The 27,983-nt window shown below is 56.5% G+C and overlaps 3 protein-coding genes across 3 annotated transcripts; 2 read left to right on the top strand and 1 right to left on the bottom strand.

Annotated features, from left to right (window-relative positions):
• The first annotated feature begins 357 nt into the window (after positions 1–357).
• On the top strand, positions 358–6,425 carry BIN2 (bridging integrator 2). The gene is made up of 11 exons (XM_068410595.1): positions 358–460; positions 1,551–1,631; positions 1,793–1,847; positions 1,995–2,089; positions 2,255–2,350; positions 2,424–2,531; positions 2,626–2,711; positions 3,429–3,504; positions 4,665–4,747; positions 5,070–5,841; positions 6,231–6,425. The coding sequence occupies exons 1-11, from the start codon at positions 383–385 to the stop codon at positions 6,342–6,344; spliced, it is 1,644 nt and encodes a 547-aa protein (XP_068266696.1). The 5' UTR covers positions 358–382; the 3' UTR covers positions 6,345–6,425.
• A 3,662-nt stretch (positions 6,426–10,087) lies between these two features.
• On the top strand, positions 10,088–10,632 carry SMAGP (small cell adhesion glycoprotein). The gene is made up of 3 exons (XM_068410374.1): positions 10,088–10,141; positions 10,278–10,355; positions 10,460–10,632. The coding sequence occupies exons 1-3, from the start codon at positions 10,111–10,113 to the stop codon at positions 10,630–10,632; spliced, it is 282 nt and encodes a 93-aa protein (XP_068266475.1). The 5' UTR covers positions 10,088–10,110.
• Positions 10,633–13,632: 3,000 nt separating this feature from the next.
• Positions 13,633–18,974, bottom strand: DAZAP2 (DAZ associated protein 2). The gene is made up of 4 exons (XM_068410373.1): positions 18,874–18,974; positions 17,063–17,184; positions 15,743–15,985; positions 13,633–13,816 (listed from the first exon to the last, which is right to left on the bottom strand). The coding sequence occupies exons 1-4, from the start codon at positions 18,884–18,886 to the stop codon at positions 13,688–13,690; spliced, it is 507 nt and encodes a 168-aa protein (XP_068266474.1). The 5' UTR covers positions 18,887–18,974; the 3' UTR covers positions 13,633–13,687.
• Between the last annotated feature and the right edge of the window lie 9,009 nt (positions 18,975–27,983).

Here is a 27,983-nt window from a genome sequence, read left to right as displayed (position 1 = left end):
TTGCCGCTAGCTCCATTTCTCTTCCAAAACCAACCTCCTTTGCAATGAGAGATGTTGGATTCAGTGACTGTCACCACCTCTCCCCATGGCTGCATCCCGAAGCATGCCACAACCCTGCCTGGCACGGGGATAAAAAACCAGCACCAAAATTGCCCCAAAAGCCAAATTTAACCCCAAAACCAAATGCTTGTGGAAGAATTAAGAGGTGGGCGTTGGTTCCCTGTCACCCCTTTGTCCCACCCATGGCGCTGGGTGCACGGGGGAGCCTTTCCGGGGGTGCCCGGGTGCTCGGCGGATGCCGGCAGCTGCCTCGCCTCGAACTTCCTCCGTAGCAAACACCAAACCGCAGCGCACGGCTGCGAGCAGGAACCCAGCTGCAGCCATGGCAGAGGGCAAGAGCGGCGGAGCCGGGCTCTTCGCCAAGCAGGTCCAGAAACGGTTCAGCCGGGCACAGGAGAAGGTACGGCGTGATGCCCGCCCCCAAAAATCCCTTATTTTATTTCACATTTTAATCTTTTACCGCTGTGGCGCTGAGGGGGTGGCACAACGGGCACTGCGCGGCACCCATGGGTGCTCGTAGGGTGTTAATTCGGGCACTTCTGGGTGAACATCATCATTGCTCCGAGGCTTTGGCCTTGATGGCATCTCCCCAACGTCCTCCAAGCTGCTTTGGCAGCTGCTGGGTTCTCTAAAAGTGGGATTTTTCCACCCAAAATGCTTTCTGGAGGTTACAGAGGGACCCTGCGCTGCTGGCATGGGGTCCCTTGGGTTGGCCGGAGGTGACAGTCCCCAGAGGGACCCAGCACAGGGATGGTCCCACGAACGCCGGCGTAGCCCGCGCAGGAAGCGAGGGGGAAGGGCTCCGGAAGCTGGCAGAAACGGGGCGATTCTCGGCTGTTTTGGGGCGGTTCGAGGACGTCTCTTTCCCTTTCTCTCCTCAAAAAAGCAGCCGGCGACCCCCATTTTGGGGGCAATGTGAAGGTCCCCCCCCACCAAACCCACACGCTCCCGGGTTTCCTGGCTGGGGCTTGGTGCTAAATTCAGCTCCCCCGCGGCCGTATCAGCCGGGGCCAGTCTCCATCCGCTTCTTGGTGGGGGGGTCAACCTTTTCCTGGACACCCCAAAACTCCCTCCTGTGCAGTCCTGGCCTTGCCACACTCTTGTGTTGGTGGCTCCAGAGGCAGCCTTCTGCCGCAGGCCATCCTCATCCTCGGCACGGTGTCACCGGTGCCCAGTGAGGCAGCACCAAGGGCTTCGCCTGCACCCATAGTCACATGCATGGACGTTTTGGGGTACGTAGGGCTCCACCTGTAGGGTAGGGTGGATGGGTTAGCACCCAAAAAGTCACCGTTTTCCTCTAAAAAAATAAAGGCACTGAGGGATGCAGCAAAATTCTGCATCCCCCATCCAAATCCCTGCTTGGCGTCGGCTTGCTGGATCCTCAGCATCCTCCCGAGATGGGATTTCACCGGGGGAGGTAGAGCCCAGTGGGCAGCACCGAGCTCAGGGCTGACGGCTTTTCCCCCTGTCTCCATCTTTCTCCATCCCAGGTTTTGCAAAAATTGGGCAAAACAGTGGAAACCAAAGACGAGCAGTTTGAGCAAAGCGCATACAACTTCCAGCTGCAGCAGGTTGCACCGGGGAGTGGGGAAGGGGGGGGACGGGGACACCCTAACACCACCCATTGACCCCGCTGCCTTCTGGGGTCCCTCTGTCCCCTCTGGGCTCGTGGAAATCACCGTGAGCCCTCGGGGACAGCCCTGACGTGTCCCTTCGCCGCGTTGCTTTGCAGAATGAAGGCAACAAGCTCTACAAAGACCTCAAGGCTTTCCTCGGGGCAGTGAAAGGTACGGCACCCCGTCACCATAAATACACCGGGAAAACCCCATGGAGGAGCTGGGAGAGGGGCTGAACATCGCTGCGCTTTCTCACCCAAGATAATAAATAAAAATTAATAATAAGAAATAATAATATATGATTTTTTTTTGCCACAGTGATGCACGAGAGCTCCCGGAAAGTGGCCGAAACGCTGCAGGAGATTTACAGCGCCGACTGGGACGGTCACGAGGACCTGAAAGCCATCGCAGCTGTGAGCTCCTTGACATGCCCCCGTTGTCCCCAAAGGTCCCCTTCGAGCATGAGGGGAGGGGGTGGCAAGCTGAGCTGGGGAGGGTGGTCCCTGGGGATGCAGCCCAGCACATATGGCCAGAGGGGAGGTTATACCCCCGTCCCCCTCTCTTTGTCCTCCCCGCAGAGCAATGATCTCCTGTGGGACGACTACGAGGCGAAGCTGGCCGACCAAGCTCTGCGGTTGATGGAGAACTACCTGGCTCAGTTTGGGGATTTTAAGGTACCCCCCATGTGCGATGTTGGGGCAGGGGACAAGGGGGACAGATTCTGGCTCACCTCACCCCCCCGTACAGGAGCGCATCGCCAAGCGGGGCCGTAAGCTGGTGGACTATGACAGCGCCCGGCATCATCTGGAAGCTCTGCAAAGCGCCAAGAAAAAGGACGAGGCGAAGATCTCCAAGGTCGAGCCCCCTGCGGGACCCCCACCCGGTGCAGCCCCCCCGTGCCCCGGCTGTGCCGGCAAAGCCATGGCACCCCCCCCTTCCCTCCTCGCAGGCTGAGGAAGAGTTTAATAAAGCCCAAGCGGTGTTTGAAGACCTGAACAGGGACCTTCGGGAGGAGCTGCCGGTTCTGTATGGCAGGTACCGTGGGTGTCACAGGGTCTGGGGGACATCGTGGGGCTGGGGAACTTCACAGAGCTGGGGGACATCACAGGGTCTGGGGAACATCTTGGGGCTGGGGGACATTTCAGGGGCTGGAGGACATGGAAAGGGCTGGGGGACATCACGGGTCTGGGGGACATCGTGGGGCTGGGGGATGTTGTGGGGCCGGGGGACAGCACAGGGGCTGGGGCAGGTACGTGGCCCTGGGTGATGATCCTGCCCAGAAGCCGATGGCACCCGCAGCCCCCCCGTTTGCAAGGGGGGAGGCAAAGGCCACCCCTGCCCAACCCCCCAGGGGGGCTCCTCAGAGAAGCATCATCTGAGCAGAAGGTCCCCAAAATCCTGTCGCTGAGCCCCAGGACACGGCCTGGGCGTGGGCAGCGGTGGGTGGGCGCCGTTTCCCCCCCATGGCAGAGAAGAAGTGGAGTTTTGTCCCAAAAGGCCACAGGGGTGACACAGCGGTGGTGGCCCCGAGGGACATTGGCCACGGGTGGCTGTGACAGCTGGGAGGTGGCAGCACCATGTCCAGGGCCACTTTGTCCTCACCTCAAGGGTTTATTCCTCATTCCCCATCTCCACGGGGACCCCAAAAGATGGGTGCTCACCAGTTGGGTGCTCAGCATCCCAAGCCCCCATGGGAAATGGGTCGGCACCCCCAAATACCCCCCACCTCCTGCCGTGTTTTCCCTCCTGCAGCCGCATCGCCTGCTACGTGACCATCTTCCAGAACATCTCCAACCTCCGCGATGTCTTCTACAAGGAGATGAGCAAGGTGGGGGGGCAAGGCAGCACCCCAAAACACCTCTCTCCTCACCTCCCCAGCGGTTTCGTAGCCATACCTGAGTGCTCTGGCTACGCCGGTGCCAGCCACCCACCTGGAGTCCTCGTTGTTCATTTAATTCAATATCTTTATAGATGATCTAGACGTAGGGATCGAGGGCACCCTCAGTGAATGTGCAGCTGACCCCAAGCTGGGTGGGAGTGTGGATCTGCTGGAGGGTAGGAAGGGTCTGCAGAGGGGTCTGCACAGGTTGGGTAGATGGGCCGAGAGCAACGGCGTGAGGTTCGACAAGAACAAGGGCTGGGTCTGACACTTGGGCCACACCAACCCCCCGCAGCGCTACAGGCTGGGGAAGAGTGGTTAGAAAGAGACCTGGGGGTGCTGATCACCAGCGGCTGAACGTGAGCCAGCAGCGTGCCCAGGTGGCCAAGGTGGCCAATGGCTTCCTGGCCTCTATTAGGAATAGTGTGGCCAGCCGGTCTGGGGAAGGGATCGTCCCTCTGTACTCGGCACTGGTGAGGCCGCACCTTGAATCCTGTGTCCAGTTGTGGGCCCCGCACTTCAAGAGAGATGTTGAGGTGTTGGAGCGAGTGCAGAGGAGGGCGACCAAGCTGGGGAAGGGTCTGGAGGGTCTGACCTGCGAGGAATGGCTGAGGGAGCTGGGGGGGTTTAGCGTGGAGAAGAGGAGGCTCAGAGGTGACCTTAGTGCAGTCTACAACTACCTGAAGGGAGGTTGTAGCAGGGTGGGAGTCGGCCTCTTCTCCCAGGCAACCAGCGCCAGGACAAGAGGACACAGCCTCAAGCTTGGCCAGGGGAGGGTCAGGTTGGACATGAGGAAGCATTTCTTCGCAGCAAGGGTCATTAGACACTGGAAGGGGCTGCCCAGGGAGGTGGTGGAGTCACCATCTCTGGAGGGGTTTAAGACAAGACTGGCCATGGCACTTAGTGCCCTGGTCTAGTTGCCGTGGTGGTGTCAGGGCCATAGTTGGACTCGATGATCCCAGAGGGCTCTTCCAACCTCAGTGATTCTGTGATTCTGTAATTGAATAATTTAGAGCAGCTCGAGGGTGTTCAGGGTGCTGCAGGGTGATGGGTGGCACCGAGGGGGCTCTCTGATGTGTTTCTGTCCCTCCCCACACCTCTCTTCACAGCTCAACCGTGACCTCTACGAGGTGATGAGCAAACTGGACAAGCAGCACTCCAGCAAAGTCTTCATCATTAAAGGCATCTCCAGGTAAATGAGCGGGCGAGCTCCGGCAGGGTGGGGGGCTTTACGTGGCTGAATCACCCCCCCCACACCACCCAAAAAGCAGAAGGGGTGATGCAGCTCCCCAGTCCTACAGTATTGGGATGGGTGAGGATCTCCCGACACCAGGTTGAGGGCTCTTTGATGGGGCTGGGCTAATTAATTTGGGTCATTTGCTGATTATACTGGATGGGGAAGCATCACCCACAAGCCAGGGCGGTGACACCGCGGTGCCATGTGTCCCCAAGGATGATGCTCATGGGACATGCCAGAGAGGGGCTTTAACCTCCTTTCTCCTCCCCCCACGCAGCAACCGGCGCTCGCTGGTCATCTCCTCACCCGTGAGCCCCCCGGCCATGTTCCCCTGTCCGGGGAAGGCGCCGGACTGGCAGCCCGTGGTGGAAGCGGAGGTGACGCCGATGTCCCCTGGGGTGGGCGGCAGTGCCACCGACGCCGTCTCCAACGGGGAGCTGGGCGCTGCCGTCCCCGGCCCGCCGCCAGCTTCACCCGCCAGCGGTGGGTCCCTGTCGGAGACGGCGTCGGTCTCGAGCGAGGAGGCCCCAGAGCCCAGCCCCGGCCCCGAAGCTCCGTCCCAGGAGCAGGGGACATCGGTGGCAGCCGTGGAGCTGGGCACCAACTCCCCAGGGCTCACCGAAAGCCGGAGTCCGGAGCCAGCGGGGGCTGCCGGCGGGGCGCAGGGGGGGGCTGAGGGCATCGCCACCTCCTTGGCATCGCTGATTTTATCCGAGGCCATCGCCCAGGCCGCCGGCACCGCACCACCGGAGCTGGAAAAAGCCGCTGCCGGGCTGGAGACGAGCGAAGACCCGGTTGCCACAGGGGACACCCATCAGCCGGATGGCACAGCCACCGACAGCGAGGGTCGGGCACAACCCAGGGAGCCACCGTCCCCAGCCCCGGCCGTCCCCCGTGATGCCCCCAGTCCCGTGGCGGAGGCACCAGCATGCCTGTCCCCGGGCAGCGGGCAGGAGCCATGCCGGCTCAGTGGGGCCGCGGGCGAGCACAGCAGCTCCGAGGAGAGCGTGGAGGTGACAGACATCGAGCCGAAGGTGGCCAAAACTCAGGTGAGGAAGTTCTGGTGCCAGCAGGGGACGTGCCATGGTGGGGGTCCACATCCACACCCTGCGATGGCAAGGGGGATGCCCGGCTTGGTTGGGGAGCTGGGGGCATTCGGGGAGGACGCAGGGCCATGGGGTCGGGGACTCCGTGGGACAAATCCAGCCCAGCATGATGCTCCTCTGCTGGCAGCTGGGGCTGGATCTGGCTCTCGACGCGGTGACAAGCGGCTGCACCGGGGCCGGCGTTTCCCCCTCCAGCTCCCCAGCAGTGCCGTGGGGGCAGACACCGACCTGACCCCCCACCCCAGCCACACTCGGTCGGTCCTTCTTGGGTCCAGTTTAATGGAAGCACCAAGTCTCCGTCCCACCTGGTGTCACCTCTGTGTCTCTCCCAGGAGCAAGACTGTCGCGGGACGCCGGAGCAGGACACAAGCCACGACGTGAGCCAGGACCCCCCACCACCAGCAAACCCCCCCCAGGACCCCACCGAGACCCTCACCTCCCTGTGAGCTCGGCACCCAGCGTGGAAAACGGGCGTTTTATGGCGCACGGGCAGATCATTTTGTTTCACCGTAACTGTCCCGCACTTCCCACCCCCCCATCCTGTCTGAAATAAAGGCAGAGAAGGTGGCGAGAGGAGGGCGACGATGCCGGTGTAGGATCTCCATCCTACAAAAGCCCATCACTGGGATGGGGGGGCCACCACGAGCACCGGGGGGGTCCTCGCTTGTGGGTTTACGGCAGCTGAAGCCGGGTGTGGGTAGGATTTATCACCCTGTTCTCACCCAACGCTGCTGGGAGTCAGGAAAAAGGCATCGAGCCGGTTTCGCCGGCTCCTGGAAAACATGTTGCCATACCCCCCCCCAAAAAAAACACCCAAAAGACCCCAATTTTACCCCGCTGTGCTGCAAAATTCCCCCGTATCAAAGCAAAAAAACCCCGTTACCGATCGCCGTCCCGGTGCGAGAGCTTGCGTGGCCGCCCCGATGCCGGGTGATGGGCTGGCTCGCAAGGGGTTAACGGAGGAGGTATTTCGGGTTTTTTTTTTTTTATCATGGTTGCAGCCAGACTGGAAAGGTGAGGCAGGAAAAGGGCAACGCCTTCGCCTGGGCGAGACTCTCAGAGCCGCACATGGTGCCGGCAGCCGCTCGCCCCGGCACAGCGGGCACAGGTAAGAGCCGGGGTTGGGAAGGGGGACACATGGTTCTTGGGGTGACCCCCACCCCAAAAATTCACCGTTCGGAGGGGTTTGGCTGCGTCGGGAGCGTGGATTTGCACCGGGAGGCAACAGAGTGATGCCAGGAGGGACGCCGGAGCGTGGCTGGTCTTGGGGAGAAGCCGAAACGTCGTCTCTCGGCTGAGTGTTTTCCAGTTGGGTTTCAAGCGAGTGGGAAGGGAAAAGGCCGGATCCTGCTCCGGGAAACCCGAGCGGGGAGCAAGGGAGAGCAAAGCGCTGCTCCTGGAGGGACCCATCGGGGGTGATGGAGGAGAAATGGGGGGGGGGCAGGCTGCGGGGATGGTTTGCTCATCCCGTCCTCCATCCGCTGGGAATGGGAACGGGAACGGGAATGGGAATGGGAATGGGAACGGAAACAGGAATGAACAGGAATGGGAACAGGAACGGGAATGGGACCGGGAACAGGAATGGGAATGGGAACGGGAACGGGAATGGGAATGGGAACGGGAACAGGAATGAACAGGAATGGGAACGGGAACGGGAACGGGAATGGGAATGGGAATGGGAACAGGAATGGGAACGGGAACGGGAATGGGAATGGGAGCTGGAAAGGGAATGGGAACAGGAACGGGAATGGGAATGGGAACAGGAATGGGAACGGGAACGGGAACGAGAATGGGAACGGGAACAGGAATGGGAATGGGAATGGGAACGGGAACGGGAATGGGAACAGGAATGAACAGGAATGGGAACGGGAACGGGAATGGGAATGGGAATGGGAACAGGAACGGGAACGGGAATGGGAATGGGAGCTGGAAAGGGAATGGGAACAGGAACGGGAATGGGAATGGGAACAGGAACAGGAATGGGAACAGGAATGGGAACGGGAATGGGAACGGGGGGGCTACAAAGGCACCGCGGAGCATCCCCACCGGCACGCTGCGCTCGGCGGAGCTTTCCGGGAGCAAAGCTGCGGGGCGGGGAGGGTTTCGCTGTGGGAACGGCTCTTGAGCAACTTGGCCCCAGAGCAAGAATGAGGAAGATTATGGGGTTGGTTGGTTTTTTTTTTTTTACAACCCCTGCATTGCTTAAAAAAAAAACACCCGGCGATCCGTACGGCTCCGGCGTGCCGGGGCAGTGAGTCACCCCCCCCCACTCTATCAGCCCCCCGGCACAGCCGCTGTGGACGCTCGGAGGCTGGATCCCGACCCAGCGAGGTAACCCCAGCGCTGCAAAACACCCCACGGTTTCCCGTGCCAGGGAGCACGTGGCTCCTTCCCGGTTGGGTTTGGCAAGTTCTGTCCCACGATCCCAAAGCCGGAGTGGCGAGGGGGTGTCCATGCGGAGCATCCCTCCCCGGGGGTGCGACGTGGGGAGCGTCGCTTTCATGACCACTGAGGTTTGGATGCTGAAGCGAGTCTTTCCCCCAGCTAAAACTCAGTTTAAACCTTTGGCGGGTCCCAGGATTCCAGTTTCCAGGCGCTGTGGGATCGAAACGGGTTTGTGTTTCCCACTGGAGATGCCGAATGCTTCCCAAGCAGCCCCGCTCCCGAGGCACCCGGCTTGCACCAGCTCCCTTTCCATCAAACACCACCTTTTCCTCATTGCCCTTAATCCCAGCCTTAAGTTTTTGGGGAAATGTGACCCGTTTTTTGCTCCGGAGCCACCCAAGCAGCGGCTGCCGCTCCGTGGGAACATTGTGGTTGGCTTTGGAAAGTGCCTGTTGCTCCGCGACGCCCGCACGTCGCTGCTGGAGGTGCCTGATGAGCTTCAAAGCAAAGCTGGGTTTAACGTAAAGCTGGGTTTAAAGCAAAAGTGGGTTTAACATAAAGCTGGGTTTAAAGTAAAAGTGGGTTTAAAGCAAAGCTGGATTTAATGTAAAGCTGTGTTTAAAGCAAAAGCGGGTTTAAAGCAAAGCTGGGTTTAAAGCAAAGCTGGATTTAATGTACAGCTGGGTTTAAAGCAAAACCAGGTTTAATGCAAAGCTGGGTTTAAAGAAAAAACAGGTTTAAAGCAAAGCTGGATTTAATGCAAACCTGGGTTTAAAGCAAAACCGGGTTTAAAGCAAAACCAGGTTTAAAGCAAAGCTGGATTTAATGTAAAGCTGGGTTTAAAGCAAAACCAGGTTTAAAGCAAAGCTGAGTTTAAAGCAAAACTGGTTTTAATGAGTTGGTGGCTCGCGCCAGCCTGAGCTTGAGAGCAGGGGGAAGTTGTTGTGCTCAGAGGGAGCTGCCGGAGTCTCGGGGTCCCAGACCCTGGGCAGTGGGAGCTGCGTCCCACAACCCTCCATGAGCGCTGCTGGGAAGCGGTTGTGGGGGGGGGAATTGTTTTCCCAAATCCCTGCGACTCCGTAAGCCTGAAGCTTCGCTCCGGGAACGCTCGAAAGCAAAAGCTGCTGGTGTAAGGGCTGTTGTGCAAACACCCGCCAGCACTTCGCGTCACGAGGGCTCGGTGGGACACGCAGGGCAGCGCCGGAGCCCGAGGAATCCATCCCGCTTCCCAAAACCCGGGAGGTCACCGGCAAGGTGAGCGTCACCTCGGCCTCGTGAGACGCTTCCTGACGGCACGGCGCGGCCGTACTCCTGGCTCCTGGCCTGCGTCCACGCTCCCGCGGTTAAATTTCCTCTTTTTTTTTTAAAAAAAAAAAAATAAATTGGATTTTCTCCTGACATCTAGTGGCACGGCACCGCAGAGCCGCTGAGTCACTCGTGGAGGATGTATTTTTTTTGGGGGGGGTTACAAAGGTGATCCATCCCCCTCGGGCAGAGCCGCAGCCGGTCGTTCAGCCGCTGCCGACCCCGCTGCTTTTTGCAGCCAAAACCTTACAGCTGCGGCATCAACCTCGGGACCCGCGGGAGGATTTGTGAGGATTTATGGGCAATTTGAAGCTCTCCAAGTTTGAGCCAAGTGCAGTCGGTGGCTGGTTTTTTCCCTGCCTTCGCTGCCATCCCATGAGCTCGGCGTGCCCCAGCCCGCTCCTCTCCATCAGCCCCAATAAAATCCCTCCTTGGGGTGTCGCGTGGGAATTTATCACTTTTATTCCTTTTTTTTGGTAGCTCTGAAGGACCCCAGACCTTCGCCTGGACGGAGCCGATGCGATGGAAGGAGATCAGCCCCCTCTGACCGCAGGTGAGCACCCCAGGCTGTTTGTGCTTGGTGAGACCTTGCCTAAGGACACCGTGTGCCCCGTCCAGCTAAGCCTGGCTCAGAGCCGGGTTAGGACCAGCCTTGCTCACCTTCTCCTCTCTCTCCCGGTTTGATGCAGAAGAGCTGACAACCCCCACCCTGAAGAAGGCTCACACCCCACCTCTCCATGAGGATGCCAACACCGCGGTCATCGCAGGTAGGGGTTCTCCTTGCCGGATCCACCCCGTTTACCGAGGAGCAGCTCGGTACCAACCACTCGGTGCTAAACCCTGCTCTTCTCTCTGCCTTCTCCCCGCTTAGTCGTCATCACCCTGGTGTTCCTCACCCTGCTGACGGTCCTGGTGGTGATCATCATCTACCTGTACAGAAACAAAGGCAGCTACCTCACCTACGAGCAGCCGGCAGCGGAGACCGACGTGTCTGTGCAGATGGAAGACGCTCCAGCCAAAGAGAAAGAAGAATATTTTATCTAAGGCGCCGGGTCCCAGCGCAACCCCTCTCTGATGCACTCGGGTCCCAAAGTTGCCCAAATTCCCTGGAGTTGGGATCTATAAGCTGCTTTTTTTTGTTGTTTTTTTTTTTTTTTCCTTAATTTATTAAGCCAACCATGGAAAGAAAAATAAATAGGTGTGCGTCAGAGCTTCGCCCATCGCTGCTCGGAGTAGACCAAGGGCAGGGAGTATTTCAGCTCCGCGGAGGAGAGAGGGTACGGCCACGCTCCGGCTGCCCGCACCCACCCCAGCTCCTCCCTTTCTAATACAACCCAGTGACAAACGCTTGAAGAATCGCTGTTGTTTTTCTTTTTTTTTCCTTATCTCCCAAAACAATTCAGTTATTCTGCTGATGATTTAGGGGCGGGGTAATTAGCATGGCTAATTTGGAGGCGAAGATGTAAAATAAGCTTACACGAGTCACAGAAAAGCCCCATTGTAGCCGAGGAGCCCGTGGGAGCTCGTCCCAGCCCCGAGAAGCGCCTGATCTCAGCAGGCTCGGGGAGATCAGCAGCGGAGCAGGTTTCCTTCGAGCGCAGAACCGGCTTTAGCACCGACGCGTAAGCTCACGCAGGCGCAGGCACTAGCTTTCCTCTTTGCTTTTGCTACGTGCAAGGACAGGAGCAGCTCCAGCCATCCCTCCTCTGCGCCCAGTTCACAGAATCCCAGAATCACTGAGGTTGGAAGAGCCCTCTGGGACCATCGGGTCCAACCATTGCCCTGACACCACCCTGTCAACTAGACCAGGGCACTAAGGGCCATGTCCAGTCTTGTCTTAAACCCCTCCAGAGATGGTGACTCCACCACCTCCCTGGGCAGCCCCTTCCAATGGCTAATGACCCTTGCTGAGAAGAAATGCTTCCTCATGTCCAACCTGACCCTCCCCTGGCCAAGCTTGAGGCTGTGTCCTCTTGTCCTGGCGCTGGTTGCCTGGGAGAAGAGGCCGACTCCCACCCCGCTACACCCTCCCTTCAGGTAGTTGTAGACTGCACTAAGGTCACCTCTGAGCCTCCTCTTCTCCAGGCTAAACACCCCCAGCTCCCTCAGCTGTTCCTCGCAGGTCAGACCCTCCAGACCCTTCCCCACCTTGGTCGCCCTCCTCTGCACTCGCTCCAACACCTCAACATCTCTCTTGAAGTGCAGGGCCCAGAACTGGACACAGGATTCAAGGTGCGGCCTCACCAGTGCCGAGTACAGAGGGACGATCCCTTCCCCAGACCGGCTGGCCACCCTATTCCTAAGAGAGGCCAGGAAGCCATTGGCCACCTTGGCCACCTGGGCACGCTGCTGGCTCACGTTCAGCCGCTGGCGATCAGCACCCCCAGGGCTCTTTCTAACCACTCTTCCCCCAGCCTGTAGCGCTGCGGGGGGTTGGTGTGGCCCAAGTGTCAGACCCGGCCCTTGTTCTTGTTGAACCTCACGCCGTTGGTCTCGGCCCATCGACCCAACCTGTCCAGACCCCTCTGCAGACCCTTCCTGCCCTCCAGCAGATCCACACTCCCACCCAGCTTGGGGTCAGCTGCACATTCACTGAGGGTGCCCTCGATCCCTACGTCTGGATCATCTCTAAAGATATTGAACAGCACCGGCCCCAGAACTGAGCCCTGGGGAAAGTTCCTCCTTTAAATCAAACCCAATGAAAACAAATTCAAAAACCTTGCAAAGGAGGAAGTTCACAAAGGGGAAATAAGTGACGAAACCCTCAGGCTTGCGACGGGCAGGAGCCAAGGGATTTTATTAGAGGTCTAATGCAAATTTGTTACTTTATTCAAATTTTCAAAATAGTCTTTATTCTACTTTTTTTTTTTTTTTTTAGTATAAAAAAATCCACAAGTTAAGTGCACCACAGTGTATACAGAGAGAGACGTAATGCTGAACCTCCCTAACAGTCAGTCGGATGGTTAAACACAACATATACAAGACACGGATTTCGATTAAACTGAAACCTCAAAGATAAAATATATTTGAATCTGATAATTTTTTCTTCATAAAACAAAAAACATTGAGGATCCCTGAAATATTCTTCGTAATCCTAATAAGACTTCATGATACCCAAGTCATTTTTAAAGTAGGCATTTAGAAAACAACCCATTAACCGAGCTAATTTGTGTGTTGATTGACAGTTGCTCCGCGCCCTTGGACAGATGGTAACCGGCCTCTCTGAACAACAGCCTTAAGGAGTTTTGGTGTCAAGACACCAGGTTGAGTTTAAAACCAACAAAAATGAGAAAAAAAAAGCAGTTTGTTTAGTAAGCGTCGTTCTAAAAGCCTAGTTAGCATCGGATGAAATGTTCAAACATGAGTCGCGGCGTGTTGCTGGCACCGAAGCATGGCTTGGATCAGCTCGAATGTGCAAAGAAATCCAAGATTACTTGGAGTGTATTAAAAAAAAAATAATAATAATAATCCCATGATACACGCCAGCTGCATACCTTCCCTGGAGGAAAACGCCGGGGGAATGTGAGCGCGGGGCGCTTTGAGGGATGCATTCTCAGCGAGGTCAGGAAGGAAGAAGCACCCAGGTGCCCTCCCCGCTACGGGGAAGTGAAGTTGGCTTCGCTTTGCTATCCAGCACCTTTGCTTCCACAGAAGGGAAACAGGTCGTGGCTCTGGGTCCAGCCGAGCGGTTACGAGCGTGGAGGGAAGGTGAAACGGGATCCGCTCCCCTCGCCCTCCCCAAAGCCAGCGTAGCCGGTTAATGAAAGCTCCGCGCTGCGCTAATTACTCCGATGAAATGAAAGGAAGAGGCAGGGCTGCCGAGCACACGCTCATTTCATCAATTAATCCCCCTTCCCCGGCTGCCCAGAGGCACCGCTATCATTAACGGGGTTTCTCGTTTCGCTTTGAAAGCGCCCGCAAGGGTCGGGCACCGAACCGGGAAGACACCTCACCGCTGCGTGTCTAAAATCAGCAATTTCAGGTTAATACGGACTAAAGCAGTTACGTGGTGAGAAGTGCTGACAGTATGTGATGTCTTTCCTTACACAAATGTAGCCCCCCCCGTCCCCTCTCCCCACCCCAATTCCCCTTCCTTCCTTCACCAGATAGTGTAGCCGCCGTCTGAGCCGCCCAGGAAGAAGTTTCCCTTCCGTTGCGTCACCAAGACGTTGGCTCCCTGCATTACGGCCAGCTGGGCGGCGTTGGGGGGACAGCCAGGAGGGGGGGGCTGGAAGACAAAGAGAAAGGAGAGGTGGGAGGATTAGGTGAGGGAAGGGTCATGATTGGAGGTGGCATGAAGCCACCGTGGACTGCAGGGACCCCAGGAACCTCCCAGTCATAGAATCACAGAATCGTTTTGGGTGGGAAGGACCTTTGAGATCAATGAGTCCAACCCTTAACCCAGCACTGCCAAGGCCACCACTAACCCATGGCCCTCAGCACCACATCTACACGGCTTTTAAATCCCCCCAGGGATGGGGACTCCACCACTGCTCTGGGCAGCCTGTTCCAGCGCTTGACAACCCTTTGGGGAAGAAATTGTCCCTGATCTCCAATCTAAACCTCCCCTGGGGCAACTTGAGGCCGTTTCCTCTTGTCCTATTCCAGATCCCTCAGACACTCCTCCTAAGTCTTGTTCTACAGACCATCCACCACCTTCGTTGCCCTTCTCTGGACTCGCTCCAGCACTTCAAGGTCTCTCTTGTCGTGAGGGGCCCAAAACTGCACCCAGGATTCGAGGTGCAGCCTCAGCAGTGCCAAGTACCGGGGGACGATCCCTGCCCTAGTCCTGCTGGCCACACTAGTGCTGATACAAGCCAGGATGCTGGTGGCCTTCTTGGCCACCTGGGCACACTGCTGGCTCATATCCAGCCACCCATTGACCAACACCCTCAGGTCCTTTTCCCCCGGGCAGCTTTCCAGCCACTCTTCCCCCAGCCTGTAGCGGTGTGGGGGGTTGTTGTGCCCAAAGTGCAGGACCCAACACTTGGCCTTGTTGAACCTCATACAATGGCCTCGGCCCATCGATCCAGCCTGTCCATACCCCTCTGCAGACCCTTCCTGCCCTCCAGCACATCAACACTCCCACCCAACTTGGTGTCGCCTGTGAACTTACAGTCGATGTCCCTGTCACTTGTCACCAAGCAAAGACCAAGCAAGAGTCCAGGAGCTGGTGTGAAACGCTCGGTTCCTCGTCCGTGCCCTGCCCTCTCTTTTCAGAGCCCACCACCCATATGACTGACCCTGGCTCTTTGCCCACACAGAGGAGCCTGTGAGCCGTGGGACAAGACCTTCACATGGCCCTGAGCCATGGGTGGAAAGTCCGGGGGAGCAGGAATCTCCCACAGCTTCACCGTAGCATGGGAAGAGGCCAAGTCTGCGTTTGGGGCCAGGGAAAGTTGGGTCACTAAGCAGCCCTACTTGCTTGCCTCCTCCTGAAGTGCATTATGCCACGGCCCTCAGGCCGAATCGGGGCTAGCACTGGCCACGCAATGGTTTTGCCATGAGCCAGAACCATCTACGAGCTTACACAGCTCCAGAGCCACAGGTTGGCCTGGGACAGCAAACCTTCAGCATGAAAGTTGGAGCCTACTCTTCTCCCAAATGATGGATCAGGTAAGAAATATGGTTCTCCCAGAAAACAAAGGACATCTTAAGAGCTGGAGCCCCTCTGCTCTGGAGACAGGCTGAGAGAGTTGGGGCTGTTCAGCCTGGAGAAGAGAAGGCTCCAGGGAGACCTTCCAGCACCTTCCAGCACCTGAAGGGGCTACAGGAAAGCTGGAGAGGGGCTTTTGACAAGGGCATGGAGTGATGGGATGAGGGGGAACGGTTTTAAACTGAAAGAGGGGAGATTGGGATGAGATATCAGGAAGAAATTGTTTGCTGTGAGGGTGGTGAGACCCTGGCCCAGGTTGCCCAGAGAAGCTGTGGCTGCCCCCTCCCTGGCAGTGTTCAAGGCCAGGTTGGATGGGGCTTGGAGCAACCTGGTCTGGTGGAAGGTGTCCCTACCTGTGGCAGGGGGGTTGGAACGAGACGGGCTTTAAGGTCCCTTCCAACCCAATTGTTCTGCGATTCTATGATCTTCTCCCCCGCTACCATCTCCAAACCTCTAACACTGAAGCACGCAGGGTTTTGAGGCTACATTTATACTTACAGGGATGTTGGCGGTTCCACCAGCCCCAAACCTTGCTCCAGCATCAAAACCACCTTCAACAAGGACCGTGGAGCCCGGAGGATAAACCGGTCCTACGGGGTAATAGGCCATGGGGACCGAGGAGCCGATGGGACCCACAGCCACAGACTGGGCCACGGGCAGGAAGACGGAAGCACCCGGATACGCGGCAGACATCGTAGGTACGGTGGCAGCTCCCAGCGGCACGAAGCTGGGACGGTAAAGCTGGGGGAAAAACAAAAAGCCGTGTAAGCAAGTTTAGGGCCTCGTTATTCCCCACACCCAGTTGATTACTCAGCCTCGCTGCCAAGGCACTCGCCCCGACGTAGACTTTCACCCTCCTGCTCACCTTCCCTGAGCGTTTGCTTTGGAGTACGGTACAAGGACATTTTGCCCCACTGTTGGAGATGGTTTTCCCCCACTCATAGAATCATCGAATCACGGAATGGTTTTGGTTGGGAAGGACCTTTAAGGTCATCGAGTCCAACCGTTAACCCAGCACTGCCAAGGCCACCACTAACCCATGGCCCTCAGCACCACATCTACACGGCTTTTAAATCCCCCCAGGGATGGGGACTCCACCACTGCCCTGGGCAGCCTGTTCCAATGCCTGGCAACCCTTTGGGGAAGAAATTGTCCCTGATTTCCAATCTAAACCTCCCCTGGGGCAACTTGAGGCTGTTTCCTCTCATCCCATCTTGTTCCTTGGGAGAAGAGACCGACCCCCACCTCGCTACACCCTCCTTTCGGGCAGTTGTAGAGAGCGAGAAGGTCTCCCCTCAGCCTCCTTTTCTCCAGGCTAAACACCCCCATGTCCCTCAGCCGCTCCTCACAAGCTCTCCAGACCCTTCTCCTTGTGCTCCAGACCCTTCACCACCTTCGTTGCCCTTCTCTGGACTCGCTCCAGCACCTCAAGGTCTCTCTTGTCGTGAGGGGCCCAAAACTGCACCCAGGATTCGAGGTGCGGCCTCACCAGTGCCGAGTCCAGGGGGACGATCCCTGCCCTGGTCCTGCTGGCCACACTAGTGCTGACACAAGCCGTCACAGACGTGTTTTACAGCTCCAGGTGAGCTGAATGTGTCACCTTAACTCAAGGGGCAGCTTCGAACAACGTTTGCACTTTGAGCAGATGATTCAGATCTCAGAAGAACCTGGGGATCAGCTGCTGCCCAGCAAACAAGTTCCTCCAGGAAAAATAAAACAAACCCCGCAGCTATAAACTTTTTCAGAAATTATCTTTTTTTTTTTCTTTCAGAGGGGGTCCAGGAGAAAACGGAGCTTTCAGAGAAGCATCTCACGTACCTCGGAATAAGCAGGGGGTGCGTCCGTGTAGGGCGGCGGCTGCGGAAGGGGCAGAGTCTGGGGGTACACGGCGGCGTTGGCAGGAGACTGGACGGGGTAGGACGGCTGCGTGGGGTATTGTCCTGCAAGAGAAGAGGAGAATTGAGGCCGAGACAGGAACGAAGCCGGACGAGATGCTGACAAGTTGTGGTTTTTTTGTCGAAAGCCCCATTTCTTAATGATCAGAAGGGATTATCAGCTCTAGAAGCATCCGTACGTAATTAAGTTGTGATATTCCCAAGGTGATCGTCACCCCTGAGCGCAGACACCCGGCTGCCCCTGCCCAGATTTCGACATTTCAGTCCACGGCAAAAGCAAAACCGAGAGTTAAAACATCCTTTGGGGGCAGCAGGAGCAGCGAGAAGGCAAAGAAAAAAAAATAATCATAATAAATCAAATTATTCTGGCAGCCAGTGCTCAGACTCGCTAATTCGTAAACCGAAACCGAAACCAAACCAGCTCTGATAACTGCCCCCCCGCCCCGCCCCGGGGCCTTTCGTGGTTTTTTGGGGGGCAAAGACGAGGTGGCGTTGGGGTGAGGGTTCGCCCCCCACGTCCCCCTGACCCTGGGCAGAAATCGCCTCCGCTCTGACGAAGCCGAGGGGCTTTAACGAGCTCTGAATCGGGCCCCTTCCTCTGGGATCAGGACATGGTGCTGGGGTCCCCCCAGCCCCCCCCCCGTTACACCGCCGAGGCCACACCAGCCCCCCCCCCATGGGTGCCCCCTACCCTGCTCCCCCCCCCACCCCAGCCTCGGCCTTTCAGGGGGTCCCAACCCCTTCAGCTCCCCCCCATGTTGGCCCCTCGGGGGTCCCCCTGATCCAGCTCCCCCAGATGGGGTCCCCTCCCCTGGAACAAAGGGGTCTCACCCACACCAACACCCCCCTGTGGGCCCCCCCACCATGTCACCCAGGGGGTCCCGGGTGTCACCCCCAGCTGCCCCCACAGCTGCCACCCAAGGGTCCCCCCTGCGGTGCAGGGGTTCTCCCCCACCCCCTACGAGCCCCCCATTACATCACTGCGGGGGGGGAGGTCTCCCCCTTATTACATCACCCACGGGGTCCCCCACACCCTGCCATAAAAGGGCGGGTCCCTTCTGACGTCAGCCAGGGATCCCCTACGTCATCAGAGGGGTCTCCCCCACCTCAGTACCCCCCCCCCATCTAATAGGATCCCCCCTTTGCGTCACACGTGGGGGGTCTCTCGCACTCCAGCTCCCCCCGACACCTACAGGGGTCCCTCTTACGTCACCTGGGGGATCCCCTACGTCAGCAGGGGGGTCTCCCCCACCTCAGCACCCCCCATCTAATGGGGTCCTCCCCCTTGCGTCACGCGTGGGAGGGTCTCTCGCACTCCAGCTCCCCCAGACACCTACCGGGGTCCCCCTTACGTCACCGGGGGATCCCCTACGTCAGCAGCGGGGTCTCCCCCGCCTCAGCTCGCTCTACCGCATGCAATGAACACCCCTTACGTCACGCGTGGGTCCCCCTACGTCACAGGACGGGGGTGTCCCCCCCCCCCCCCGGAGCTCGGCACTCACAGGGTTAAGGCCGCGCCGAGGCGCGCGGCTCCATGGCGACCCGGAGGAACCGCCCCCCCGCCCCGCTCCCATTGGCCGCCCGCCGCCCGCGCGGCCCCGGCCCGCTCGCGCGGTCACGCGCTGCGGCGCCGCCCTTAAAGGCGCCGCGTCCCGGGGACGGCGCGGCCCGGAGTTGGGGTGTGGGGGCGCTGCCGGTAAAAGGGGGTGGGGGAGGGCGCGGCCCGGTCCTTGCCTTTGCCGTTCATGGCGGCGCTGGCTCCGGCGGCGGCGGCGACTTCTCCCGCTGTGCCCGCGCCGCGCGCTTCCTCCTCGGTGTCACCGCGGCCGCGGGGGGGGGGCGGGGCCGGGAGCGGGGCGGGGCAGGAAGCGCGAGCTGCGCGCAGGCGGCGTCATCGCGCGCGGGGGCGGGGCCGCGCGCTCTTAAAGGGGCCGCGGGAGGTCGAGGAGGGGGGGGGAGGTCACGAGTGGGGTCTGGGCTAGGGTGTCGTGTCGTGTCGTGTCGTGTCGTGTCGTGTCGTGTCGTGTCGTGTCGTGTCGTGTCGTGTCGTGTCGTGTCGTGTCGTGTCGTGTCGTGTCGTGTCGTGTCCTAGTGGGTCGGAGGGGTCCCCAAGGCCTGAGGCAGGGTGGGGGGCAGGTAGGCCCTAGAGCTGAGAAGTGGGGGGCTCTAGGTAAGACCCAGGGGTGAAGAGGGGTCCCTAAGCAGCGCCTGGGGGGGCCTAGAGTTGGAGGGAGTGTCCCCAAGCAGGAGCGGGGAGCAGACAGGGCCTAGGGGTGAAGGGCGATCCCTAAGCAGGGCCTAGGGGGGGTCCTGGATAGGGTCTGGAGTAGTGGGGAGGCCCCAGGTAGGCTCAAGGGGTGAGGGAGGCATTAAGCAGGGCCTAGGGGGGGACCTGGGTAGGGTCTGGAGTAGTGGGGAGGCCCCAGGTAGGCCCAAGGGGTGAGGGAGGCATTAAGCAGGGCCTAGCGGGGGGGCTGGATAGGGGCTGGAGTAGTGAGGAGGCCCCAAGTAGGGCCTAGGGGTGAGGGGGGCATTAAGCAGGGCCTAGGAGGGGGTCCCTGGATAGGACCTAGTGGGGTCCCCAGGCAGGCCCCAGGGTTGGGGGGGTCTCTGAGTAGGGCTGGGGAGAGGAATGAGGGTCCCAGGCAGAGCCTAGAGTCATGGCTAGACCTGAGAGGGGGCCCTGGGCAGGGCTTAGGGTGGAGGGGGCATCTTCACACAGGCCCCAGCATTGAGGGGGGACCATAAGCAGGGTCCAGTGGGAAGGGAGTGCCCTTCCAGGCCTATAGGTGAGATGAAGGTCCCCCAGCATGGCCCAGGAGCAGTGGGGGGTGCCCCAGCCCCCTCGCAGGACCCAGCCCAGCTGCTTGTCCTGCCAGGCCGCTGGGGAAACTGGTGGACGAGGGAGCCCCCAGCTCTCTCCCTGCTTCTTCCTGAATCGCATCCAGTGCAGGAAGCTGCCTCTGAGTTCATGCATTAAAGATCAATGGAAATGGTTGGTAACCTCCAAATATTGTTAAGCTTAATTAAGCCTTAAGGACTGTGTGAAGCATCAGCAGGCAGAGCTGCTCGTTAGCACCGTGACTGTGCTAACAGTTGGTGACTGCAGCCTGAGCTCCAGGTTATGTTAGTTATTCTAAACCATGTCCTTGTGGTTGTTGTTACAAGCCCCAAATCCTTCCCGGGGCCATCCACAGGACCCTATTTTCTGCCTCCCTGCGGCAGGGAGGCCCTAGAGACCCTTCTTTTGGGGGGCAACATCCTGCCATGGCACCTATTGGCTTCAGCGAGGTCTCCCCCAATGCATATGGGGCATGTAAAGAACAGGTTCCTTTCCGAAGTGACCATGGTCACCCCTTCTCACCGTAAGTGTAGCCAAAACACCACCAAGAAGCTGAAGATGCCGTCAGGTGTGTGTGTTTCTCAGGCTTGTTCTGCCCCCCTGTTCGCTTTCATCCAGCAACAGCACAGGAGAGACGTCAGTAGATTTATGGCAATAAATTTGCTGAGGCAAGTAGTACTTTGCAGCCCAGAAAGCCAACGGCATCCTGGGCTGTATCCCCAGCAGCGTGGCCAGCAGGGCGAGGGAGGGGATTCTGCCCCTCTGCTCCGCTCTCGGGAGACCCCCCCTGCAGTGCTGCGTCCAGCTCTGGGGCCCCCAACAGAAGAAGGACACGGAGCTGTTGGAGCGAGTCCAGAGGAGGCCACGAAGATGCTCAGAGGGCTGGAGCCCCTCTGCTCTGGAGACAGGCTGAGAGAGATGGGGCTGTTCAACCTGGAGAAGAGAAGGCTCTGGGGAGACCTTCTAGCACCTTCCAGTGCCTGAAGGGGCTACAGGAAAGCTGGAGAGGGGCTTTTGACAAGGGCATGGAGTGATGGGACGAGGTTTTAACCTGAAAGAGGGGAGATTGAGATGAGATGTTGGGAAGAAATTCTCTGCTGTGAGGGTGGTGAGACCCTGGCCCAGGTTGCCCAGAGAAGCTGTGGCTGCCCCCTCCCTGGCAGTGTTCAAGGCCAAGTTGGATGGGGCTTGGAGCAACCTGGTCTGGTGGAAGGTGTCCCTGCCCATGGTAGGGGGGTTAGAACGAGATGGGCTTTAAGTTCCCTTTCAACCCAAACCAGTCTGTGATTCTATGATAAAACACCTCTTTGATTCAAGCACTCCTTTGCCTCTTATTTAGGGCTGCCTTCACAAGAGCGGGTGGTTCCCCACACTTAATTCCAGCCCTGTTCAACAAAGCTCTGTCTTGAAAACATCATGGGGTTAAAGGAGGTGAGTTAGGCTTCTTGTGATCATCTTTAGTGAATTTGGGATGAGTTATGGGGCCTAAATGCTGTTATAAAAATCTGTTGCAGGTGTTACTTGCTGAGAGATCGATCCGCCAGCAGAAGGTGCAGTCGGAGATCTGGTGCTGTGTGTGGGGAAGGTATGATGCAATCTTGTAGTTCTACACGTAAAGTCTTGTTTGGAAAAAATAAAGTGTACGGATGGCAACGAAAAGAACCACAATAAACCCCTTCAAGTGTCAAATTCCCCCACTTTTTTTTTGTGATTTTGATAAACTTTCTGGCTGTGTTTTGGCCAAAGTTTGAGGGCACAACTCTCTTTTTCAAGCTCATTTTCAAGCGCCTCAATCAAGGCTATCATTGTTCTCGTCCCTATTTAAGTGAACTTCTCATGAATAATGTACCGGCTGCCTGATGAATATGCACGTTTGGCTGGTGTGCCTGGGAGGGCTTCATCAATAATTCATGCCTAGAAAATGTTCCTTCACCTTGCAACTGTACAGGAACCATAAAAAAGAAAAAAAAATATTTACCCTTGAAAGTGGGAGAGAAGATGAGTTGAAATCTGCCCACAGAAACGTGGGGTGAGGTGGGCTGTAGCTAAGTAAGCGAAGGGGAGAGCACCTCCAGGAAGGGGAAGGGGATTTCTGAGGGACTGAGCCCACATATCTTCACAAACCCAACCCCTCAAAGCGCCAGAGCTCGCTGGAACTGCTCAGGGTTAAGCCTCTTCAGCAGCTCCTGGCTTCAGACCTCGGTTTATTCTAACAAACGTGCCTTTTTCCACTCTCCTGTTCTCATTACACAGAAAACTTCCTTGCAAAGGCACAGGGGAAACACTCTGCAAGGTGGGAAAGGCAAGGAGAAAGCGTTTCCATTCAGTGGAGTGGAGTTCTTCAGGAGGCACCTGCCTTCAAATCCCTTGGGATTGTTTTTATATGTATTTTTATCACCGATTCCCTCCTTTAAGGGCCTCTTGCGACTCCAAGAGCTGAAAAAAACCCCTCCAGTAAACATCAAAAGCTCTGAAAAAATCAGCTCATGAGTCGTCTTGTGCCGTGCCGTGCCCCTGAAATGGAAACCAGGAAAAGTCGAGGCGGTTTCTGGATGCCTGGCTGCGGGCCAGCGGACTTTGCTTCCCACGCCGGGCGCTTCTGAAAAGGGGGACGGTCTGCGAAGGGCCCGGCGCTGCGCCGATAACACGCAAAACCAGATAAAAGCGTAAAACGGCCGAGTCTGCGTTTTTTGGGTGAGCGAAGGGCCCACGCTGAAAGTCCTTCTTTACGCAACGCGGGGTTATTTAACCCTGATTAGCAGCAGAGCTGGCTGGGATAATACCGTTGTTTGCTACTTAAAGGAGCAAAAAAAAATCAAGCCGTGGCGAAAATAAAGGAGGAGTAAAAATGCAGCCGATGTCGTTGGCAGCAGATATGTGTTTATGAAACTTTGCTCGTGTGAGTAATCAGAATCGAGAGGTACTTCGAGGCAGGGAGCACGCTACGGGTGTAGGGCTATAATGAATTACGTAAAAATAATGAGTAAGTAGTTATTAATTACTCGGTGATACCTTCCACCTAGGGAAAACGCTCTCCTTCCTTCCACCACCAAAATCGAGGGGGTTCTGTCCTTGGCTTTGCCAGCACCAGATTTCACCCAATGCTCTAAAGTAGCCTGAAAAATCCCATGGAAATTTTGGAGCCTGTTTCCAACTTTAAGGAGAAAATTGAGGCAAAGCCCAGATGTCTCATAGCAGCAACAAACCTGCCTTAAACCCCTCTGCAGTCTTTAAAAAGCCCGGCTTTAAGCTCAGGTTCAGAGAAGTTTGTGAGCAACGGGAGTCGCTTTTGCAACACAGGAGCCAAAATAAAGTCCTGGCTCGCTTTTTTCCCTGCGCTTTCAGCCGTTTAAGTTCTTGGAACAGCTGGAATAACCTGGTTGGTGGCATATATGTTCCTTGTGGGGCTGGAAACCGTTCCGTAGCAAATCAGAAACCGCAGGGTCAGGTGCAAACCCTCCTCTGACCTGTTGCTGCGTGTGATTAGAGCGGCCAAGAGGCACAGACAAGAAAGCTGCGATATTAATTTATCCACCTACCAAAAGATCTCAGCGACAAACTCTGGAACAAAAGGCACATTCTTGCAGTCAGCGTTTTAGTTTTGCGAGCTATTCCTGTCAAATGATTAATTAAAATCCCCCTCCCCTTCCAAACAAGCTCTTTTCCTGAAGGAAAAAGCTTTTCAGCACTCATAAAATCAATTCCTCCTCAAGAAGAATTAAAAATGCACCGTGCACCCTTTTCCCCATATGCGTTATATTAACCAGTATGCCAAAGTATGTAAATGAGCCTCCAATTCAACTCGATGCGAGTATTTAAATATTCATAATCACAGCATAGCATATGCAAATCAGGCTCTCAGCAGAATTGTCTCAACTAACAGCTGTACTCGGGCGAAGATGTTTTAATGTCTCTAATTCAATTATTAACGTAAAGGTGGTCAGTGCTGGCCGCGTATTCGTTAATATTCGCGCCTCGGCGTTAAGCGAGCGCTGAACGTCCGGTAGAGGTTAATTCCTGTTGAATCTGAGCATCGGTGGGTGCTAATGAGCACTAAATATTAGCTGATTGGGTAGATGCAGGGAGACCAGTGGATGTCGTCTACCTTGACCTTAGCAAGGCGTTTGACGCAGTTTCCCATGACATCCTCGTGAGCAAGCTCAGGAGGTGTGAGGTAGAAGAACAGACAGTGAGATGGAGTAAGAACTGGCTCCACAATAGAGCCCAAAGAGTGGTAATCAGTGGTGCCAAGTCCAGCTGGAGACCTGGAACTAGTGGAGTCCCCCAGGTATCAGTGCTGGGTCCAGTCCTGTTCAACATCTTCATCAACAACCTTGATGAAGGGACAGAATGTCTTCTCGGAAAGGGTCATTAGACATTGGAAGGGGCTGCACAGGGAGGTGGTGGAGTCACCATCTCTGGAGGGGTTTAAGAAAAGACTGGACATGGCACTTAGTGCCGTGGTCTAGTTGACATGGTGGTATCAGGGCCATGGTTGGACTCAATGATCCCAGAGGGCTCTTCCAACCTCATTGATCCTGTGATTCTGTGATTCTCAGCAAGTTTCCTGATGATACGAAGCTGGAAGGTTTGGCTGACACACCTGAAGGCTGTGTGGCCATTCAGCATGAGTTGGACAGACTGGAGAGCTGGGCAAAGAGGAACCTAATGAGGTTCAACAAGAATAAGTGCAGAGTCCTGCACGTGGGTAGGAGGAATAAAATGCATCAGTCCAGGTTAGGAGGTGGTCTGCTAGAGAGCAGCTCCGTGGAGAAGGACCTTGGAGTCCTGGTGGACAACAAGTTATCCATGGGACAGCGATGTGCCCTTGGGGCCAAGAAGGCCAATGGGATCCTGGGGTGCATTAAGAAGAGCGTGTCCAGCAGATCGAGGGAGGTCCTCCTCCCCCTCTACTCTACCCTGGTGAGACCTCACCTGGAGTGTTGCATTCAGTTCTGGGCTCCCCAGTTCAAGAGGGACAGAGATCTACTGGAGAGAGTCCAACGGAGGGCTACGAGGATGATGAAGGGACTGGAACACCTGCCTTAGGAGGAAAGGTTGAGCGACCTGGGGCTTTTGAGTGTGGAGAAGAGAAGACTGAGAGGGGATCTGATTAATGGGTATAAATAGATGAGGGCTGGGGGTCAAGAGGAAAGGGGCAACCTCTTGTCACTTGTGCCCTGCGATAGGACAAGGGGCAATGGATGCAAGCTGGAGCACAGGGAGTTCAACCTCAACATGAGGAAGAACTTCTTTACTGTGAGGGTTACAGAGCACTGGAACAGGCTCCCCAGAGAGGTGGTGGAGTCTCCTTCTCTGGAGGCTTTCAAGCCCCATCTGGATGCGTTCCTGTGTGACCTGCCCTAGATCGGTCCTGCTCTGGCAGGGGGTTGGACTCGATGATCTCCAGAGGTCCCTTCCAACCTTGACATTCTATGATTCTATGATATTAAGTTGGTACTAAGAGGTTAGGCTAGTCTAAGTGACATTAATTCCAGAAACTTTTCTGTGTGCACAGGAGAGGTCGTGGGCTGGATTTAGCCTTGGAAGAACTGCACGTGGTCTTTTTTTTTTAACAGTTACGTCCGTGCTAATGGATATATTCCCTCATGGATGGTTGGAGGAGCGCCGTGGGAGCGGGTTGGGAATATTTTGTGATGAATTCCCAAAAAAGGTGTGTTATGAGGCAAGGATTTAACTGAGTCCGTTAGGTTTTTCTGCTGATAGGGATGGGAAAGAAATACAAATAATTCAGCTTTATCAAGTGCTTGTTTTTTAGAGGTGCCAATAACTGAGATGTTACGTTGGAGTTTTTGTCTTTTTTTTTTTTTCCTCCTTTTTCCCTGCCAGGAGCTAAGAAGGAAGTTACAATTTTCAAATTGTAAAAGATACAGAATGCAAGATAATAATATACTCTGCTTCCTTTCTTTTTAATGATGCCAAACAAGCTATAATTGGTCCGTAAGTTGGCTTGAAAAGCCGCAGAATTGCACCTGCGCTTCTAATGAGCTTTGCAATTACAGAAAGCGTTTTCTTCCTTCTTTTAATTACGTAGCGACGAGGTTAAAGTTGCACCTGAGTTCCCTTTATGGCACTTATTTCCTCGCTCCTTCACCCACTCCACAAAAAAAAAGTCCCTCCGAGCCAGCAGATGAGTCCTGGGGACCAGGACTAACTCAGAGCCTTGCCCAAGCCTGCGCGATCACGCCTGGAAATTAAAATTACCGGTAGGATTCAGAGAGCCTCCGGCAGCTTATTCCCTCTCAGAGATCACACAGAAGTAAACCACGTTCTCGTCTTGTCAATTATTCTTGTCTCTTGATCACTTTGCCCCCAGAGCAGCTCTGCAGCCTCCCAGCTCGACGCTCAAACCTCGCACTGTCGGGGAGCTGTTAAGGGGTCCACGAGATGGTGTGATCCCCGTTATCGGGCCACGGCGCATCCCCGTTGTCCCTACAGGAGGGTGCTGCTGGGACAAGGTGGGTGCTAACCTCATTTTTGGGGACTCCACGAGTGTCCCGAGGTCCTGTACATGAGCTGTCACCTCCCCTTTTCAATAAACCTCATTTTCAGGGGCAGCTCCAAGTGTGGGGTCTGAAGCCCCCCCAGACTCTTTTGAGCCTAAAGGAGGGCAGGAGCCTGTTGCTCCCCTCGCCCCTGGGACGTGCCACCCCGGAGGGTCAGACGTGACCCTGGCACGGGGAGCGGGATGCCGGCAGCCAGCGCGTGGAGCTCAGCCTCCTGCATATTACGTTGGGAGGCTGGATCTGGAGCTAATGCTATGCCGGGAAGATGGAGCATCTTGAATTATTCGTGTGGCTTCCCCGAGCGAAGGCAGGCGCTGCCCCCGCCTCCAGCGGGGGAGGTTTTTGGGGTGGTTTTATTCCTTACAGAAAAGCCCCAAGTTCTGGCAGGAGGCAAGTTTGGCACTGGGGCTCAATCCCAAGCCGTGACCCCAGGGGAAAGTGGATAACGGGGAGGGGGTGAAGGGGAGCAAATTGAATCCTTTGTACTGCCCTGGGGTGGTTCCTATTAATGTGATGATTAATATATTAATTTATGATGATGAAATGCTGTATTAGGGTTTTGATGAATCACCTCGGAGCTGGGGTCAGAAGGGCTGATCCAGGCATGGTTTTATGGGGTGGTGCAGAGCTGGGGGCTCCCCCCCCCCCCCAGGGCACCCACCCCAGCAAATTGGGGACATGGCTGCTTAGGGTTTGCAAAGGGTGACCCCAAAGCTGGGGGGTTGCTGCTGGGAATGGGGTTGAGGGGCTTTGGGTTTTGGGGGAGTTAGGGATTTAACTGGGATGGTGTTTGGGGGGGTGTGGGATTTTTTTAGGTCTGGGCTTTGTAGGAGTTAGAGGCAGGAGGCTGGGGGTTTTGGGGGTTCCTGGCACTTTGTGGTCTGCGTTTTAGGGGAGTCTGGGATTGGGCACATCTTGGTTTGGGGGGAATCTGAGTCTTGTGGGGGTCTGGGATTTGGGGGGCTCTGGCTTTTGGAGGGGGGCAGTGCTTTGGGTTCCAGTATTTGGCTTTTGGGATGGGACTGAGGATGTCTGGGATTTTGGCTCTGAGTTTGGGGGAGTTCTGGCTTTGGGGTCTGGCAGGGGGGATTGTGGTTTCAGGGTCTGGGGGCTCTGACTTTGAGGTCTGAGGGGGCTCTGGTTTGGGGGTCTCAGGGCTGGGACCTGGAGGGAGGTCTAGTTTGGGGATCTCAGGGCTGAGGAACTCTGATTTGAGGGTCTTGGGGCTGGAGGGGGCACTGGTAAGGGGGTCTCAAGGCTGGGGGCGCAGGCTTTGGGGTCTGGAGGGTCTCTGCTTTGGGGGGGTTGGGGCTGGGGGGGTTCTTGAGGCTGGGGAGTCTGGTTCAGGGGTCTCTGGTTCAGGCGTTTCAGGGCTGGGGGCTCTGGGTCTGGGGGTTTCTCTGGTTCAGGGGTCTGGGGGTGTCTCTGGTTCGGGGGTCTCTGGTTCGGGGGTCTCAGGGCTGAGGGCTTTGGGG

The sequence above is a fragment of the Nyctibius grandis genome, chromosome 11 (assembly GCF_013368605.1).
Source record: "Nyctibius grandis isolate bNycGra1 chromosome 11, bNycGra1.pri, whole genome shotgun sequence".
Lineage (NCBI taxonomy): Eukaryota > Metazoa > Chordata > Aves > Nyctibiiformes > Nyctibiidae > Nyctibius > Nyctibius grandis.
Note: the sequence above shows the minus strand (reverse complement) of the source record. Positions and strands in the feature narration are given on the sequence as shown.

Bases quoted from the DNA above. Each gene is read 5' to 3' on its own strand.
- SMAGP (XM_068410374.1), top strand. From the start codon at position 10,111: ATGGAAGGAGATCAGCCCCCTCTGACCGCAG. The intron at 10,142-10,277 runs GTGAGCACCCCA...GGTTTGATGCAG, and splicing joins TCAGCCCCCTCTGACCGCAG to AAGAGCTGACAACCCCCACC. The intron at 10,356-10,459 runs GTAGGGGTTCTC...CTCCCCGCTTAG, and splicing joins CAACACCGCGGTCATCGCAG to TCGTCATCACCCTGGTGTTC.
- DAZAP2 (XM_068410373.1), bottom strand. The intron at 15,986-17,062 runs GTACGTGAGATG...TTTTTCCCCCAG, and splicing joins CACCCCCTGCTTATTCCGAG to CTTTACCGTCCCAGCTTCGT. The intron at 13,817-15,742 runs GTAAGTATAAAT...TTTGTCTTCCAG, and splicing joins GTGGAACCGCCAACATCCCT to CCCCCCCCTCCTGGCTGTCC.
- BIN2 (XM_068410595.1), top strand. From the start codon at position 383: ATGGCAGAGGGCAAGAGCGGCGGAGCCGGGCTCTTCGCCAAGCAGGTC. The intron at 4,748-5,069 runs GTAAATGAGCGG...CCCCCCACGCAG, and splicing joins ATCATTAAAGGCATCTCCAG to CAACCGGCGCTCGCTGGTCA. The intron at 5,842-6,230 runs GTGAGGAAGTTC...TGTCTCTCCCAG, and splicing joins CGAAGGTGGCCAAAACTCAG to GAGCAAGACTGTCGCGGGAC.